Genomic DNA, 19,937 nt, shown 5'->3' on the forward strand with positions numbered 1-19,937 from the left:
CTAGCAAATGACCAAACCCAAGAAGGGGATTGTGAGAATCTCTGCTTTATAGCCAAATCGAACAGAAGTTGCCAGTAACCTGGTGACCTAATACTTGTGATTGGCATCCAAAGTGGGGGCAGCCTTGTGGGACTGAGCCCTTCACCTGTGGAGTCTGTGCTCACTCTGGTTAGTGTCTTAATTGAATTGAATTGAATTTTACGCTACGCAGCTGGTATCAGAAAATTGGTTGGTATGGGAAAAAATTTGGTGTCAGAAGTGTCAAATGTGTCTGACACATTTGGTGTCAGAAGTGTCCTGGAAGTAAAGTGTTGAGAGTATAGAAGGAAAAACATATAGGCTGCCACAACAAAGTACCACAGACTGAGTAGCTTAAACAACAGAAATGTATTTGCTCACCGTTCTGGAGGCTGGAAGTCCGAGATCAAGGAGTTGGCAGGTTTGCTTTCCCCTGAGGCTTGCAGGTGTCTGTCTTCTCCCTGTGTCCTTCTGTGACCTTTCTTCTGTGCATGTGCATGAAGAGAGAGAGAGAGAGATCTCTGGTATCTTTTCCTCTTCTTATAGGAACACCAGTCTTATTGGATTAGGTCCTACCCTTGTGACCTCACTTAACCTTAATTATCTCCTTAAAGGCCCCATCTCCAAATAGTCACATTGAGAGTTAGGGCTTCAAGATACAAATTTGTGGGAGAGGGAGGAGGAGACACGATTCAGTCCATAAAGTCCAAAGAGACAAAGTTTCCAAACCAGGACTTTTCCATATTAGCAGGAGGGGAAAATCTCCCTAAATAGACCTCACCACCCCTCTCCCACGAGTTAAGGCATTCAAGGTATGGGTGAACCTGATCTAACCCTCCTCCCACCTCCAGTAACTACTAAGAGGGCAGCTTGCTGTTTAGGCTGGAAGTGGAAAAGAGAAGGAAAAGGTGCTGTCCGCAGAGCCTGTGGCCTCAGACCTTCCACTGAGCAGACTTGTACCTGGGGCTGTCAGACCTTGACTTTGGTTTGAAGCATTGTAGATGGTAGTGTACCAGGTACCTGGCAGAACCAAGCTTAGAGCCTCTCTAATTCAGCATGTACATATCTAGGCCTCAGAGAACTCCATAAATAATTATTAAAGTCAATGACCAGAAAGAAGTCAAAGGTTACCTGGTATACAAGAAAACAAGGCAAAATGATAGACTTGCTCTTTTTACCTATATGCCAAGATTTATTTTCCTTTTTCTTTAAAGTCCATTAACTTTACTTAAGAATACATCCTGGTATTGGTCATTCTTGATATTCTCAGGTACACAGTGTATTTATTTATTTATTTATTTATTTTTGAGATGAAGTCTCGCTCTGTCACCCAGGCTGGAGTGCAGTGGCACGATCTTGGCTCACTGCAACCTCCACCTCCTGGGTTCAAACAATTCTCCTGCCTCAGCCTCCTGAGTAACTGGGATTACAGGCACGCATCACCATGCCCAGCTAATTTTTGTATTTTTAGTAGAGACAGGGTTTCACCCTGTCGGCCAGGCTGGTCTCAAACTCCTGACCTCAAGTGATCTGCCTGCCTCAGCCTCCCAAAGTGCTGGGATTACAAGTGTGAGCCACCATACCAGACCCAAAAGTTTTTTAAAATGTTAGGCAGATTCAAATCTTGTTTTTCATTTAAGGGAAGATTTATTGAATTATAGGTTTTTTAAATTTGTTCTATTCCCTTTTTTGGGTTTTCTTCTTCAGGACCTCCTATTATACCTGTGTTGAATCTTCTTTGTCTCGCTTCAATATATCTTGTTTTCTCCTGAATCCTATTAACTTCTTTCTTCATGTATTTTTTATTTTTAAAACTCTCCCCCTTTTTATCTTTTTCTTGTCATTGTCATTATGTTTTGCAATTGTGATTCTCTTAGGTATTCTTCAATTTTAATATAGTTTTCCCTTAATTTCTTTTTTTTTTTTTTTTGCAGTATTCTGTCACCCTTTTTCTGGGTTTTTCTAATTTTTATTTATATTGTTTTGTGACCTATATTTTCTTAACATCTTTCAGTTTTCTGTTTTTGAATACTCATTATAATTTTTTAACTGTTTTATACAACTTACTTTTTGGTGCGTTTTCATTATCTGAAAGTTTAACCTACTTCTTGTTCTCTTTTCCTTGAAATAACTTTGTATGGGATTTGACCTAGAAAAAACTTTTCCACTGTTCATTTTTATATAAAGTTAGTTTTGCTGAAGTTTTAGTGAGGCATGGTTCAGGATGACTTTCCTAAGTTAACGGAGCTCTCTCTTCCACTGTTTTTATGAAGTCTTCAAAATATATGGTGGCTTGCTGGATGAGAGAGCTCCTGCCTCTCATCCCTTTTCTACTTTTTATCTAGACCTTCCCATTCCTTTATCTATATTCCCTCTCTCTGCTCAATTTCAATTCTGTTCTCAGAATAGTCTCCTTCATGTTGTGCCCTGTCCTGTTAGGGAGCTTAACTGACAAATTTCAAAAGTTCAAGAGGCCCAGGCTGTTTTAGCTCATCTCCAGATTAACCAAGAATGACCTTGCACTCACCTATTATCGGACCGAGCAGAGTTCCTCACAGTGTCAGCTGCTGTTCTTAGATTGTTCCACTATGCTTTTCATTGAGTACCTATTAGCCATTTTGACATCCTCCTGTTCTCAGATTCATTGGATACCCCACTGTTTCTCTTGACCTTCTCTCATCCAGACATGAACTCTGTAAGTACTTGTGGCTGTTGGTAATTTGCATTGTATTGTAGCCACTTGTATTTAAGGATTCATTAGGACACCTAGCTTCATTGTCTATGTGTTTTTTTATTTTATTATTTAATTGCTTTATCCAGTTTTACATGGGGATTCGGGAGATTCAAAAATCATGCTGTGATGGCCAGGTGCAGTGGCTCACGCCTGTAATCCCAGCACTTTGGGAGGCCAAGGCAGGTGGATCACCTGAAGTCAGGAGTTCGAGACCAGCCTGGCCAACATGGTGAAACCCCGTCTCTACTAAATACAAAAAATTAGCTGGGCATGGTGGCGCATGCCTGTAGTCCCAGCTACTTGGGAGGCTGAGGCAGGAGAATTGCTTGAATCCCAGAGGCGGAGGTTGCAGTGAGCCAAGACTGTGCCATTGCACTCCAACCTGGGTAACAAGAGCAAAACTGTCTTTAAAGAAAAGAAAAAAAGAAAAAAAGAAATTCATGCTGTGGCTATCATTATCTTCCCAGAACTCCAAGTTATTATTTTTAGTATGAAGATGCATTCACCATGAAAACCATCATTTTCTCTCAGGATAAAGTCCTAAATGTCTTTCCCTGACTTACCTTCCCAGTTGTACCCTTATTTTTATTTATTTATTTATTATTATTATTATTATTTGAGATGAAGTCTTGCTCTGTCATCCAGGCTGGAGTGCAGTGGCACGATTTCAGTTCACTGCAACCTCCGCCTCCCAGGTTCAAGTGATTCTCTTGCCTCAGTCTCCCAAGTAGCTGGGACTACAGGCACGCACCACCACACCTGGCTAATTTTTGTATTTTTAGTAGAGACGAGGTTTTGCCATGTTGGCCAGGCTAGTCTCAAACTCCTGAACCCAGGTGATCCACCTGCCTCAGCCTCCCAAAGTGCTGGGATTGCAGGCATGACCCACTGCACCTAGCCCCCAATTGTACCTTTAGTCACTCTTACTCTTCCCATCTTCACTAAACTGCAGCACCATTGGCCTCTGTTCTACTGAGATGCCTTCTCTCACACACTCTCATCTCTCTTGAATAATTTCAGGTATGAGTTTAAATGTTATATCCTTATTTCTATTATATACTTAAAGTATTTACCCTTTGCAGCATTTTTACCTTTGTAATGATTAACTTATTATGGAATTATTTACATCTACTTTAAGTTCTTTGGGCAGAGTGTGTGTGACTTTTTATCCTTTGTTGCATCTTTAGAATTTGGCACAGTGACTCACACATAGTAAGTGCTTAATAAATTAGAGATGGAGGAAAGACAAAGGAGAAAACTATTAACTGAATACCTACAATAGACCTCTATGCCTATTATTTATGCCTCATAGCACTATGGCAGGGTAGGCATCCTTAGTCCTAGTTTTCGCATAAATATCTGAGGACCGGAAAGTTTAAGACACACAGCTTATTAGCAATGGAGTCAGGATTAGGACCCAGTACCTGTCTGGCTCTGAGTCTGTTTTGGGGGCCTCATTCCTGATTGCCTAAGCTTACCTCTAACCCACTCTGGATCAGTGCAGTTGGACATCAACTCAGACACTCCCAACAGTGGATTAGAGGCCCCAGTGTAGCTCCTGACCTGGTCAGAATGGGTTTAAGATATGGGAAAGACAGGGACTTTGGCGGCCCCTCTGTAGGATGGGAGAACTGAGGAATAGAGTAAGAAAGGAAAAACGTCCCTTCCACAAAGCCTTCACTGGGTCACTAAGCTGTGAGAAGGACTCAAAAGATGCCCAAGATGAATTCTACCCTTAAGGGGATTGCAGTTTCCTTAGGATGCAGGCTCAACAAGAATAAACCAAAGCACAAACAACAGTAGGCAGGAATACCGTGATCGAATAAGGTGTTTTAGGTTACAGATGGAATTGTCCATGAGAGCTGAAGAGGCAGTGGAATTTTGTGGCAAAGGCAGGAATTAGGCTGAACACTACACAAACATATAATGAAGGGCAGTGGTAGATATGGGGCAGTGATGGCTCTCCAGGTGAGAACTACATGGACAGGTACGGAGATGATGAGAAACCAAGCCAAGGGTCGGTGTGAGAGAGAGTGGGATAGTCAAGACCAGCCGAGAAGAGTTGACCAACTTGCAATTTGCAGGGATTTACTTTCCACTGGGTGAGCAGTTGTTTTTTGTTTGTTTTTGTTTTTTTGAGATGGAGTCTTGCTCTGTCACCCAGGCTGGAGTGCAGTGGTGCAATCTCGCCTCACTGTAACCTCTGCCTCCGGGGTTCAAGCAATTCTCCTGCCTCAGCCTCCCAAGTAGCTGGGATTACAGGTACATGCCACCACACCCAGCTAATTTTTTGTATTTTTAGTAGAGACGGGGTTTCACCATGTTAGCCAGGATCTCCTGGCTATCTCCTGACCTCATGATCTGCCTGCCTCGGCTTCCCAAAGTGCTGGGATTACAGGCGTGAGCCATTGCGCCTGGCCAGAAAGTGCTATTTTCATCAATACTAGTAACAACAACCATTATACCATCTGGTCACACAGCAATTATGATATGCAAGCACAGGCCAAGTGCTCAGGGCATGTTGATGCCTTTGCCAGGGTCACACAGCAAGCTGTGTAGACCCCAGGGCATCTCCAGGCGCAGCAGAGGGGGCAGCAGAGAAGTGGAGATGGATGGCCATGGGAGTGCAGGGATGGCAGCCAAACAAGTATAATGTTGATGACACAACCTAGGCTTTCCTGATTCCTCAGGTAGAGATCGTGATGTCCCTGCTTGGAATGTTTTGTCCCCCTCTGTTTGAAACCATCGCTGCCCTGGAGAATTACCACCCACGCACTGGACTGAAGTGGCAGCTGGGACGCATCTTTGCACTCTTCCTGGGGAACCTCTACACATTTCTCTTGGCCCTGATGGATGATGTCCACCTCAAGGTAAAAACAACAACACCCTCCACCCCACTGCAATTCCTGGTGCCCATAGTATTTTCTTTTTTAATATAATAATTTCATTATATATAATTCATATTAATTAAATAAATGTAAATTAAGAAAAATAAAATTAAAAAAAAACTCCTTGGACTCTATGACCCAAAGATGACCATTGTTAACCTTTTCCTATAGTTTTTTACTGTCCTTTTCTCTGGTTGTCTTTTTTCACATCATATACATGTCATTTGATACCTTAATATTTTATCTTCAGCCTTTTCCACACTGTTTCAGAGCTGCCATAAATGATTAACAGCCAAGTAATTGTCCTCTAAGGGGCTATGTCATGACTTAACCGTTTATCAATGCTCACCACACAATTATGGAGCACCCACAATAGCAGGCCCTGGGGTAGAGCAGACAGGAAGACACAGTCCTGTCCCAAGTGTGTTCACACACCGGGCTGGGAGACAGACTTCATTACAGCACGCTGTGGGATGTGCTTCAGTAGTGGCAAGCCCAGGGCAGCATGGCAGCGCACCGGAGGAGCTCCAGATCCCACCCTGGGGACCTTAGCAGACATTGGAAAAGGCAGAGGGAACAGCTGGGTCAACAGGGAACTGGAGTGGAGCAGAAGAGTGAAAAATTTAGAGCAAAGGAGGGCCCGATGATGCTGATGCCCCTCTTCTCCACCCCTTCCCTCCTTATTATTGAGCTGTAGGAACTTTTTCCTGATGCTAACAGGAAACTGTTCTAAGCATGGAAGTGACTGAATCTGGCCCTAACCTCTCCTCCCCACTCATCTCTGGCTTCCCTCCTACCCAGGAGACTGCTCTACCCTCCTGAGCCTCACATTTCTGCCACAGGGCAAAATTCTATCTTGCCTCTCTCTCCACCCCTCTCCTCATGTTTGACTAGTTGACTAATCCTTCTTGAGGTTTTGGCCCAGCTGTCACTGCCTCCCGGAAGTCTTCTGTGGCCCCCATTGTGTGATGTGGATGCTCCTTTTCCCAGAGAGAATTTCTCACAGCTCGTATCAGTCTGTTCTGTAATTGCCAGTTCATCTCCGTCATTTACTAGACTCTAATCTTTCTGAGCGAAGCTCCATCTCTCTTGGTCACTCCTGTATCACCACTACTTTATATGCACAGAAGAAGCCCTGAATAAATTATTTTCAAGAGAATAATGAATGACTGGATAGATGCAAATGGATGGCTGAATGCTTGGATGGATGGATGGATGGATGGATGGATGGGTGGGTGGGTGGGTGGGTGGATGGATGGGTGGGTGGGTGGGTGGGTGGGTGGATGGATGGATGGATGGATGAATAGACAAGTGGATGGATGGACAGACGGACGGATGAATGCTGACTTAGAGTAGAAGATAACTTCATAGGAAAGACCCAAGAACTACAGCCTCTCCTGTACATATTGAAAGCCTGAGAAGGGAATTTTGGAAGGACTCTGTCCAGGGGAGAGCAGAAGCTAGATGGTAGGGTTGTGGCATTTGCTAGCTTTCACTGTTCTTATGGAAACAGTTGGACCATCCCTAGCTCCTTCCTACCCCACACCTCCATCTTCTGTTCTAGCTTGCTAATGAAGAGACAATAAAGAACATCACTCACTGGACTCTGTTTAACTATTACAACTCTTCTGGTTGGAACGAGAGTGTCCCCCGACCACCCCTGCACCCTGCAGATGTGCCCCGGGGTTCTTGCTGGGAGACAGCTGTGGGCATTGTGAGTAGTTACACTCTCTGAAAAGGTGACCCCTGTTCTCAGTTCTTTGTTATTCCCTCCTTGATGTTTCCATTTGAGGAATAACCCTGAAAACTTACCAGCTGTTCATCCAGCAAACATTTCATGATCATCTAGGAGGAAATAAAATGACCAAAGCAGATCCTGTGACCCCTGGGAACTCCAAATCTCTTTGGTGTCTCAAAGGTTGTGATTGGTGTCTGGTAGATATTTTCAATTTTTCCAAAAACATAGTAAATTATGTCTATTCTACAAATGCAGAGAAAGCTTTGTCCTTCAGTTTTTGGTCCTTCTTCTATGTGCCTCTGTGCAAAACCTGTTTTATTTTCTCTATATATCAAAAAAAAAAAGAAAAGAAAAAGAAAAATCTGACTAGCAGAAGATGAAAAAAGCTAGGCATTATCTCCAGTGACTGACGGTCACATTTGGTCTTAGTGGGGGCAGCTGGCACTTCAGAATAAGTGGGGAAGCAAGGCCTTCGGGTCCTAGTGATGATGACCACGATGCATTGGGCATAGTCAATTTACCAGGCAATTTGCATTTGCATACATAATTACTAAGTTTCACAATAGCCTTTTGAGATTGATATCAATATCAACTTCAAGAGGTTCAGAGATTATTCCAAAGCCATACAATTGGTAATGTGGAGCTGGGACCTAAATTAAGCATTTTCCAGGGCCAGGAGTCGCCTCTCTTCACACACAAAGAATCAGAGGGTCACAGAGACAAAGTCAGGTGGGTGGGGGAGAGTTTATTAGACTCTCAACAAACTCTCAGGGAGGGTGGGAGAAGTGGGCAAGGTCTGCAACCACCCCCTCTTCCTGTGTTCCTCTGCAGGAATTCATGAGGCTGACGGTGTCCGACGTGCTGGTAACGTACATCACCATCCTGCTGGGGGACTTCCTACGAGCTTGTTTTGTGCGGTTCATGAACTACTGCTGGTGCTGGGACTTGGAGGCTGGGTTTGTAGGTCACCACTTCATGGACATTCCGCACAAAGGAATTTCAACTATCTTCTTTGATACTTATAGCCAGATGCATTCTTGGGCATTTCATTTCTTTGGAAGCTTAATGACGGTCTCTGCTCTGTAGAGTAGTAAAGTGTTTAATTTGTATTTCCTTTAAGGGTCCTATTTGCCTTCATAAGGGAAACTGCTTTTTCCCAGTGTAATGAACAATGTGACCTTCTATTCTAGGAAATGGAGGCATTTGGCCTAGGGGAAAGTGGACCACACACTCCAGTACTGAGCCGATGGTTGATAGGGAATTGCACCTGAGCAGCCTCAACTCTCATTATGGGGGCTGAAATCTGACAGTGGAGGCGAATATTTCAGGAAGTCCTGGAACACACCAAGAACACAATAACCATTGGTCCTGTCTTCTGGATGATGCTTTGAGAAACCTCCTTTGACTTGTATTCCCTTATAGCCCTCTTCCCCATCTACCTGGTAAATGTGTGTCATTTCCTCTCTGTAGTGTCCTTCTATGCTCTGGCAGAACCTCTGGCTCAGGCACCTGTGCTGTACATGTCTCTTCCACAACACCTCACTGGCCCAGCCTGCAGTCACTGGTGTGCATGTAAGGTACCTACCTCTTACCTGAGCTCCTGGTGAGAGGCTCCGTAGGATGTTGACCTATGTATCCCTCATCCTGGCCTGGCCCAGGTAAGGGCCCCAGTACAGGTTTCTGTCACATTTTTTTTTCGTTCAGTCACCAGTCTCAGTTTTAAACAAGTCTGCTGAGCTCCTCGGCAGCCAGGAAAGCTTCATAATCTTGTCTGAGAACGAAGATGAAAGAACTTTGTGCTCAAAGAGGATGACATCTTTGATAGAAAGACACAATATTACTAAGAGGTCATTGTTCTTAAATTTGTTTGTAAGATCACCACGGTTTCCAAATAATACTAAAGTTCATTTGAAAAATAAGCATGTGAGAATATCCAGAAAAAATATTTAAAAAGAAGAATAAGGCCAGGTATGGTGGCTCACACCTGTAATCCTAGCACTTTGGGAGGCCAAATTAGGAGAATTGCTTGAGTCCAGGAGTTCAAGATCAGCCTGGGCAATTTAGCAAGACCCTATCTCTACAAAAAATAAAAAATTAGCTGGGTGTGGTGGTGCATGCCTGTAATCCCAGCTACTCAGGAGGCTAAGGCAGGAGGATCCCTTGATCCCTTGATCACACCACTGCATTCCTGCCTAGGCGACAGAGTGAGGCCCTGTCTCAAAAAATATATAAAGAAAAAATAAAAAGATGAATAAAAGGAACTAGACTTACCATAATACTAAAACATATGATAAAGCTATAATAACTAAAACTGGTACTAGAAAATAGACCAACATGTCAATGGAACAGAATAGAAAGTCCAGAAATAGATACTGTCTACATGGGTCTTTAGTTTATGATAAAGGGAGACTTTCAAACACACTGGGGGGAAAGGATTATATTAAAATATATATAAATTATATAAAAATGTGGGGGATTATATCCCTCATTCATTTCATCTAGAATAATTTTAGGTGCATCAAAGTCTTAAACATCAAAAAAATGAAAATATAAATTTCTAAAAGAAAGCATGTACAAACTTAGAATCTTGGAGTGAGGAAGATTTGTCTAAGTAGGACATGAAACCCAGTAGATATGTTTTTTTTTTAACATTTTAAAATATTAAAATTTAAATTTTGGGTGGGGGTGCAGTGGCTCACATTGTAGTCCCAGCACTTTGGGAGGCTGAGGTGGGTGGATCACTTGAGGTCAGGAATTCAAGACCATCCTGGCCAGCATGGTGAAACTCCATCTCTACTAAAAATACAAGAATTAGCTGGGCATGGTGCTGCACACCTGTAATCCCAGCTACTTGGGAGGCTGAGGCAGGAGAATCACTTGAACCAGGAGGCAGAGGTTGCAGTGAGCTGAGATTGTGCCACTGCACTCCAGCCTGGGCAACAGAGCGAGACTCCGTCTCAATAAATAAACATCCAAGACTTCACCCCGTGGACTTAATGTATGCATGTTTCCTTCTTCCATCCATGCATGCTGGCCCTTCCTTTGTCTCTTTCCTAACTTCTCATCTCTCCTTCTTGTGTTCTCATTTCCCTTTATCTCCATTTCTGGAAGACAAATTGGGATGTGGGCTTTAGCATGCTTCATGAGGACCCCCATATCCTCAGTGCTCACAGATTTTATGTTCTTTCAAATATTCGGACAAATCACGAAAACTGCAAATGAGGTAGGCTGAAAATATGAACCAAGCTGGGCGCTTTCCTTTCCATGAACTGCTCTCAGACTGGAGGAAGAAGAGAAGGAGAAAGAAGAGTTGGAAGGATGATTTGGTTTTTGTTTGTTTTGAAGCTTTCTTTTCTTTTGACTCCTCATTTAATTATTTGCATTTCATTATTTATTAGATTTCTCCTTGATTATAATTTCAAGGTATGTTTCTGATTAAAACGTTGATAAAATGTTCTCTTAGAGGCAAGGGTCTTCCCAAGAACACGCTGTCAGCCTGCAAGTCCTGAAAGATAGAAACTGTCATTTTTTTGTTTACTGAAATAGGCATTTTTAAAGTTTCAGCTTTGAGAATGTCAAATTTTTCGTTTAAAAGTTGAAAACATATTAAAGAAATAGAACGCTAAATCTAAGGTTCTTCTCTAGTTACCAGAGCAGGCTCTTTGGGATGGAATGGCCTTGGCTTGGCCAGTTGGTTGGTAGTAGGGTTTGGCTGAATTCACCAAACGTGCTTTTTTTCTTTCTCTCTCTCTCTCTCTCTCCCTCCCTCCCTCTCTAGCCTTCATATGCTGAGTTTGATATTAGTGGAAATGTGCTGGGTTTGATCTTCAACCAAGGAATGATCTGGTGAGTTATCCATTTCATCTGGTGATCGCCTCATCCAAGGAGTCAAAAAACTGGAATCCCAGACTTTGCAACTTAACTAGTTGGAAGAGGCTAGATAAGTCATCTTGCCTCTCTGAACTCCCCTCTTTCACATGAAAAATCAAGAGCAGGACTAGATGAGAAGCAGGACAGTTGCTGGCCCACCCATGTGCTACCATAGAAGTAGAGAGAAAGGGAGAGGGGGTGGTGGGGGAGAAAAGGAAAAGGAAGGAAGGCAGGAGAGAAGGAGAAGAGGGAAGAAAAAGGGAAGAAGGAAGAAAGACAAAGGAAAGGGAAAAGGAAGGAGTAAAGAAGAGAGGAGGAAAAGAGGAGGAAAGGAAAATAAAGAAGGAGGGAGGGAGAAAAGAAGGAAGAGAAGGTGGAAGGTAAATGAACTATGGAACTCCCTCTTCTGAAAAGGGAGTTCAAGGAGGTACATAACTTCAGCCAAAGACTTTCAAGGTGCCAAGGGCTCGCTGCAAGCCACTGTCCAATTCTCTCAATTGAAGGACTTCAAATACTCTTCTGAGCAGCAATGCTGTTTTATGGAAACTGAGGAGAAAGAGGCAGAAGACCGTATAATTTGCTAGATGCCTGGGGGCGAGTCAGTGGTAAAATCTTGGCCAGAGCTTAAGCCAGGAATGCTCGGAGTGCCTCCCTCTCCTGAGGACTACATGGTTCTGGCTTGATGATCGATATTCTGGTTAAATGGGAGGCCCCTTACCTGGGGACTTGCCAGGAAAGCAGCTCGGCCTCATGCCCCTAACCCATCCGTCCCATTTCCTTCTATCACCCTTCCCTCGCCTTCCCTGCTGTCCAGCCAACCAGGTGTTTGGTTTCTGCCATTCCAGGATGGGCTCCTTCTATGCTCCAGGCCTGGTGGGCATTAATGTGCTGCGCCTGCTGACCTCCATGTACTTCCAGTGCTGGGCGGTGATGAGCAGCAACGTACCCCATGAACGCGTGTTCAAAGCCTCCCGATCCAACAACTTCTACATGGGCCTCCTGCTGCTGGTGCTCTTCCTCAGCCTCCTGCCGGTGGCCTACACCATCATGTCCCTCCCACCCTCCTTTGACTGCGGGCCGTTCAGGTGCAGAGTCTCAGTTGCCCGGGAGCACCTCCCCTCCCGAGGCAGTCTGCTCAGAGGGCCTTGGCCCAGAATTCCAGTTCTGGTTTCATGCCAGCCTGTAAAAGGCCATGGAACTTTGGGTGAATCACCGATGCCATTTAAGAGGGTTTTCTGCCAGGATGGAAATGTTAGGTCGTTCTGTGTCTGCGCTGTTCATTTCAGTAGCCACCAGCCACCTGTGGCCGTTGAGTGCTTGAAATGAGGAACTGAGAAAATTAATTTCTCATGTATTTTTCTCATTTATTTATTAATTTTTAACTGATAGTTGTACATATTTGGGGGTACATGTGATATTTGGATACATGTATACAATATATAATGATCAAATCAGGGTAACTGGGATATCCATCACATCAAACATTTATTTTTTATTTTTTTTAGACAGAGTCTCACTCTGTCACCCAGGCTGGAGTGCAGTGGTGCCATCTCAGCTTACTGCAACCTCTGCCTGCCGGGTTCAAGCGATTCTCATGCCTCCGCCTCCCAAGTAGCTGGGACTACAGGCATGCACCACAATGCCCAACTAATTTTTGTATTTTTAGTAGAGACGGGGTTTTGCCATGTTGCCCAGGCTGGTCTTGAACTCCTGGCCTCAAACAATCCACTTGCCTCGGCCTCCCAAAGTGTTATGATTACAGGCGTGAGCCACCGTGCCTGGCCTAAACATTTATCTTTTCTTTGTGTTGGGAACTTTGAAATTATACAATGAATTATTGTTAACTGTCATCTCCCTGCTGTGCTATGGAACACTGGGACTTCTTCCCTCTATCTAACTGTATATTTGTACCAGTTAACCAACCGTACTTCATCCCCACTCCTCTCTATCCTTCCCAACCTCTGATCACCTCATTCTACTCTCTACCTCCATGAGATCCACTTTTTTAGCTCCCACATGTGAGTAAGAAAATGCAATATTTGTCTTTCTGTGCCTGGCTTATTTCACTTAACATAATGACTTCCTGTTCCATCCATGTTGCTGCAAATGACAGGATTTCGTTCTTAATTTCAATTAAAATAACCACACATGGCTAACGGCTACCATATTCGACAGCACAGTTCTACCCTTTTAACACATGGATAACTTACTACCTGGGATTACTTTACCATAGGATAAGTAATGGTGGATATTCTGAGGATGAATTACCATACACTTACACGTGCCATTTAAATGTGAAGCAGCTGCAGTGGACTCTTGACAGACCTCAACTGAGCTCTCTGCTCTCCAGAGCATTGGCCTGGGGGTTCAATACATAAGTCAAGCTAGTTGGGAGACTAGATATTGTATAAAAAGACAAATAATTATGTAAGGAGGTAGATCAAGAGATAATGTGCATCTACTGTTCTCTTTCCAAATGCATCACCTTCTGAAAACAAAGCCCTCTGCCAACTCCATAAAGAGAGGTTCTGTGGTTAAAGCAGTTTAGGACGTACTGCAGCTTCTGTCTGCCATTATCTCACTTAGAAATGCTCAATGCACACTCCTTTGTTAAAGGCTCTGAAGAATCATGCAATGAGGTAACACCTGTAAGCTAGTGTCTCCGTCCTTATTGACCACAGAACCCTTTCTGCATGGATCACTCATCCAGGGCTGGAAATAGGGTGAGGCAGGTGAGTGACGCCCTACACTGCACATGAGCGACCCTGAGGGCATTACTTCCTTAAATTGTGCACTCAGGGCCTCACCCGCCTCACTCTAGTCCCAACCCTGCCTGCCAATGAGGAGAAACCCTGTTCTGTAAAAGGGTCGTATATGCAAAACAGCCCCTAAATGCCCAAAGAGCCTAGAATCCAAAGGAGGAAGGAGACAAATGCAGTTTGTCAGCTTTGGGTGATTTATTAGGGGTAACTTACAGTCAGATGCATGGTCACAAGCAGCCGTGAGACAGGTAGATCTCCACACCTCAATCCCCCAGGCCCAGGGCTTATATCTTGGGGAAAGTATGCGTGCTCTGGAAGGAATGTATAGGTGGCTCTGAACATCACAGCCTGTGATTTCTGCAGCAGCATCAAGGGTTGTTTTGGAGGAAACTTTATGTAGGAACAAGAGTTCCTACATAAAGAGTAATACATCTGCTAGACATGTGGGAGGCACTCAGACTCAGGGTTAGTTAGAAGTTACAAGGCAGATTAGCATGTAAAATAAAGTCACTCATGTCCCGCACAAACACGCTTTGAGAAATGCTGATCTGGTCTTTCTCAGTTCATAAAGGACTTTACTAGATAAAGGCCTGTGATGGTTGGAGCCCAGGGATGTTAGCAGGAGTGTTCCAGCAGGGTGTGATCTGGAAAACAGTGTTCACACAGAAGGAGGGGATCAGTCTAGAACAGAAGGAATGTGCTGAAGTGCAGATGGCTTAAGATGCCAGGCTGAAAGGAGAACCGAATGGAAGAAGCCTCTGTTGGCTTCTTCCTAAGCAAGGTTTGGAGGGCTGGGCCCTGGGTGCAAATGCCAGCACCCGTTTTCTCAGCTTCCCATCTGTCACTGGGTAGGAGGTCAGCAGGGACAATTATACTATGATAAGAACCATCTCCTACAGTTGTATGGAAAGCTGAACTTATAAGAAAGGAACTTGGCTAGCCAGGCATGGTGGTACGTGCCTGTAGTCCCAGCTACTTGGGAGGCTGAGGTGGGAGGATTGCTTGATCCAAGGAGGTGGAAGTTGCAATAAGCCATGACTGCACCACTGCACTCCAGCCTGGGCAACATAGCAAGGCTCTGCTTCAAAAAAGAAAAAAAGAGAAGAGAAGAAAAGAACAGAACTTGGGTATTTAGCTGAAGAGATTCCCAAGCAAAGTATTGAAGGTACAGCCTGGTTTCTTCATGCTACTTATAGAAAATGTGCAAGGAAAGAGGTATGTTGAGTAAGTAACTGATAAACAAGAAAGTACCAGGATTTGATGATTCTGGAAATTCTCAGCTTTATCTAGATTGCAAAATATGCTAAAACTAGATTCACTGTCATGAGAATGTGCTGTAAAAAGAAAGCCAAGAGTGAGTCTGGATAACCTTTTGCTAGTGTTTCTGAAAGATCAAAAGGTCTGAATATCATTCACACAGAAAACTCTTGACTAATCATGTGACTAAGGCATCGCCTCAACCATCACATCGGAAGTCAGGAATAGAAATAGGATTATCCAGAAAAGATCATGTGGGAAATAGGATTATCCAGAAAAGATCATGTGGGAAATAGGATTATCCAGAAAAGATCATGTGGGAAATAGGATTATCCAGAAAAGATCATGTGGGAAATAGGATTATCCAGAAAAGATCATGTGGGAAATAGGATTATCCAGAAAAGATCATGTGGGAAATAGGATTATCCAGAAAAGATCATGTGGGACTCTCTTCTTTAACAGAGTACATTCTCATGACATACATGAAAAACTCACACGGTTTTTGAGAATATCATATCAGCGGAAACATTACCAACTTGGACTGAAAGAAACAGAAAGAAGACAAAATAAAGGCAGATCATTGGCCTCCCAGAATTCTGTGGCGGGAAACAGACTGACAAAATTTACTCAGCTGAAACATGTGCTATCCTTCAAGAAGGAAGGGTTCTTCCAAGGGCAGAACTGTGAACCCACAAGGGCAAAGCTATGGGCACAGTAGGGCAGAGTCTGGAGCCCAGAGGATTATTCTCAGGACTTTAAAACTTAATGGAGCTTGGCTGATTGGATTTCAAAATTGCTTGGAACTGGTGATTCCTTTCTTCCTTCCATTTTCTCCCTTTTGGTAATGGAGTGTTTACAACTTTTATCCTATGCCTGTCCCACCATTTTATTTTTGAGAGTAAATAAGTCATTTTCTAGTTCCTAGAATCTTGAGATGGGGATATCATCATGGATTAGCCAGGTGGGCCCTAAGTCACAAGTGTTCTTATAAGAAGGAGGGAGGCCGGGTGCAGTGGCTCACGCCTGTAATCCCACCACTTTGGGAGGCTGAGGCGGGCAGATCACGAGATCAGGAGTTCAAGACCAGCCTGGCCAACATGGTGAAACCCCGTTTCTACTAAAGATACAAAAAATTAGCCAGGTGTGGTGGTGCGTGCCTGTAATCCCAGCTACTCGGGAGGCTGAGGCAGGAGAATCGCTTGAACCCAGGAGGTGGAGGTTGCAGTGAGCCAAGATCATGCCACTACACTCCAGACTGGGCAACAGGGTGAGACTTCATCTCAACAACAACAAAAAAAAAAAAAAAAAAAAAAGGAAGGAGAGGGAGGGAGATTTGACTACAGAAAAATAGAAGGTGATGTGACCATAGAAGCAGGCAGAGATTTAAAGATTCTGTGCTGTTGGTTTTGAACATGGAGAAACCCCATCTCTACTAAAAATACAAAAACTAGCCAGGCGTGGTGGCAAGTGCCTATAATTCCAGCTACTCGCAAGGCTGAGGCAGGAGAATCACTTGAACCCGGGAGGCAGAGGTTGCAGTGAGCCGAAATCATGCCACTGCACTCCAGACTGGGCAACAGAGCAAGACTCTGTCTCAAAAAATAAAAAATAAAAAATAAAACCCCTAATGGAGCTTGGCTGATTGGATTTCAAAATTGCTTGAGGTTGGTGATTCTTTCTTCCTTCCATTTTCTCCTTTTTGGTATTGGAAAGTTTATAACTGTTATCCTATGCCTGCCCCAGGTTAGTTTCAACCCAGTGAATCCCTTTCAGACTTCTGGCCTCCAGAACTGTAAGATATTAAATTTGTATTGTTTTAAGCCACCAGCGTGACAAACAGCAGGCACTGGAATCTGATACACCATCTAATTCAACGACAAAATAATCTACATTCAACTGTCACATAAAAGCCTAACACGTAAACTTAACTTTTCTCATTTGTACATGGTGGGTATGCACTGGAAATAAAAAAATAATAATAATAAATGAAACATTGTGATACAGTGATGTGCCTGGCACTTGAAATGCCATCATGTTATAGCTGCGTCATTGCAATTTGTGGTGTGCTGGGCAACAGTTGTAAGCAATGAGATGGCCACAAATGGTCTCTGACACAACTGCTCTTCCCTGTCATTATAGCACAAAAAATGAGTGAGCATGGCTGTGTTCCAATAATACTTTATTTAGACACTAAAATTTTAATTTTATACTTCAATTTTTACATGTCACAAAATAGTATTCCTGTTTTGACTTGCTTTCAACTACTTAAAAATGTAAAAATGATTCTTAGCTCACAGACCATATGAAAACAGGTGACAGACTAGGCGCAGTGGCTCACACCTGTAATCCCAGTACTTTGGGAAGCTGAAGCAGGTGGATCACCTGAGGTCAGGAGTTCAAGACCAGCCTGGCCAACATGGCGAAACCCTGTCTCTACTAAAAATACAAAAATTAGCTGGGCGTAGTGGTGCCTGCCTGTAATCCACCAGGCATTGTGTGTAAACTCTGGAGGCTGAGACAGGAGAATTGCTTGAAACCCAGAGGCAGAGGTTGCAGTGAGCTGAGATTGCACCACTGCACTCCAGCCTGGACGACAGAGAGAGACTCTGTCTCAAAAAAAAAAAGGAAAGAAAGAAAAGAAAAGAAAGAAAAAGAAAACAGGTAACAAGCTGAATTTGTCCATGAGCCATTGTCGGTGAACTTCTCATCTATACTTTACACAGAAAATGTTTAGCTGCAAAATTTTGAAGGGCGCTTATAACTTAACAGCACCATACTCAATGTTTTCTATCAATTCTCATCTATATCCTCTAAAGAATCTTCTGAGATAAATACAATTATTATACTTAAAATACCATATTATACTATAGTATTATTATACTACATTATACAGATGGGGAAACTGGGGCAGAGAAATTTTCAATACCTTGCCCAAAGGTATTGAACTTCTGCAGATATTGAACATCCAATAGAACTTACTATAATGATGAAAACATTCCACATCTGCATTTCTAACACAGCAGCTACTAATCATATGACTATTAACCACTTGAAATGTGTAACTAAGAAACTGAATTTCAAATTTGACTTCATCTTAATTTTTATTTTTAATAGCCACATCAGACAGCACAGCTTTCGTGGGGAGAACCAGGGCATGATATGAATACAAGCAGAAAGAGAATAATTGTCAGGCCAGGCACAGTGGTTCACGCCTGTAATCCCAGCACTTTGGGAGGCTGAGGTGGGCGGATCATTTGAGGTCAGAAGTTCGAGAGCAGCCTGGCCAACATGGTGAAACACCATCTCTACTAAAAATACAAAAAATTAGGCAGGCGTGGTGGCGCTCACCTGTAATCCCAGTTACTTGACAGGCTGAGGCAGGAGAATTGCTTGAATCCGGGGGTGGAGGTTGCAGTGAGCTGAAATTGTGCCACTGCACTCCAGCCTGGGTGACAGAGTGAGACTCCATCAAAAAAAAAAAAAAGACAGAGAGAGAGAGAATAATTGTCCACGTGTCTCACCAGTGATAAATGGGGGATCAAGGATTTAAACCAGGAATTTCAAACCCCGTATTCCACCTCTTGGCACCAAAATTATCAACCAAGAGCCAGCAGCATCCAGGAGTCTCTGGGCCAGCATTTGTAGAAGTAAATCTGCATAATGGTTCTTAGGTATTTGAAGAAAATAAAAATTACAGTTGTGAACTGTCCAGGAGCCTGTCCTAGGTGATCCAATATCTCCTAGACTTAAAATCTGAAGGTTAATTCTAGGTATTTCTGAGAGACACTCAGGTTGTCCAGCACATCAGCTTCTGCAGAACTGTTTCCCAGGCCCTAAGGAAGTTCCATGTTGGCCTGGTAGCTACAAACACAGACCATTTCTCCAGTTAGAATACATGAGAAAAACCATTTTTTTCTGGCTGAGGAAGGTGTCAGACACAAAAGACCAGCGAAGGCTAAGAGGTTGTAAGTTACTTAGGATAGAAAGCCGGTGAGCCGTGTGCCGACCCAGCTGTCACCCTAGCCAGAATGGCAGCCCCTCAGGGGGAATTTTTTACTTGCAGTTCATTTGGAGCAGAGCTCTTGTTCTTCCAGGAAAGGAGTGGCAAGCAGCAGCCCTGGACCTGGGTGGGGGGCCTTGGACACAGCTGTGAATGCCACAGGCACATGGCAGCATGTTATAATGTGTCCTCTCCTTTTTCCAGTGGGAAAAACAGAATGTACGATGTCCTCCAAGAGACCATTGAAAACGATTTCCCAACCTTCCTGGGCAAGATCTTTGCTTTCCTCGCCAATCCAGGCCTGATCATCCCAGCCATCCTGCTGATGTTGTAAGTTAGCCAGGACCCATGGCTCCACCCCACGGAAACTTCTCCTTGAATTTGAGACTTCCTTGGCAGGTCCTTTTCATCTTGCCTTCTTAGTCTGCACTCCCCAGAAGCAGACTCCATGACGAGGACTCAAGTGTAAGTATTTTATTAGGGAGGGGGTGAGGACTTCAGACAAGGAAGGGAAAGGAAAATGCATGCTTATCACTGTGAGAATTCTGGGAGGCAGCGTGCCTCAGACTCAGCCCTCCCTAAGGGCAAAGGATCCGAGGCATTTATAGACCAGCTCCCAGCCTCATTCATGGGTAAAATGGCTTCAAGGGGTGTGAGTGAGGGGTCCAAG

At 43.7% G+C, this 19,937-nt stretch overlaps 2 protein-coding genes across 2 annotated transcripts in view; one reads left to right on the forward strand and one right to left on the reverse strand.

Moving 5' to 3' along the window:
- The window catches only part of ZNF343 (zinc finger protein 343), a 127,018-nt gene extending 121,525 nt beyond the window's left edge, over positions 1–5,493 (reverse strand). The window contains exon 1 of the mRNA XM_055104747.3: positions 400–5,493. The gene's annotated coding sequence lies outside the window, so the exon portion shown is untranslated. The remainder of the gene's footprint in view (positions 1–399) is intronic.
- The window catches only part of TMC2 (transmembrane channel like 2), a 100,770-nt gene that overhangs the window by 56,610 nt on the left and 24,223 nt on the right, over positions 1–19,937 (forward strand). The window contains exons 10-15 of the mRNA XM_034947002.3: positions 5,443–5,622; positions 7,205–7,354; positions 8,210–8,338; positions 11,157–11,224; positions 12,094–12,333; positions 19,472–19,597. Coding sequence (XP_034802893.2) covers positions 5,443–5,622; positions 7,205–7,354; positions 8,210–8,338; positions 11,157–11,224; positions 12,094–12,333; positions 19,472–19,597 — 893 coding nt within the window. The remainder of the gene's footprint in view (positions 1–5,442; positions 5,623–7,204; positions 7,355–8,209; positions 8,339–11,156; positions 11,225–12,093; positions 12,334–19,471; positions 19,598–19,937) is intronic.

This window comes from Pan paniscus, chromosome 21 (assembly GCF_029289425.2).
Source record: "Pan paniscus chromosome 21, NHGRI_mPanPan1-v2.0_pri, whole genome shotgun sequence".
Classification (NCBI taxonomy): Eukaryota; Metazoa; Chordata; class Mammalia; order Primates; family Hominidae; genus Pan; species Pan paniscus.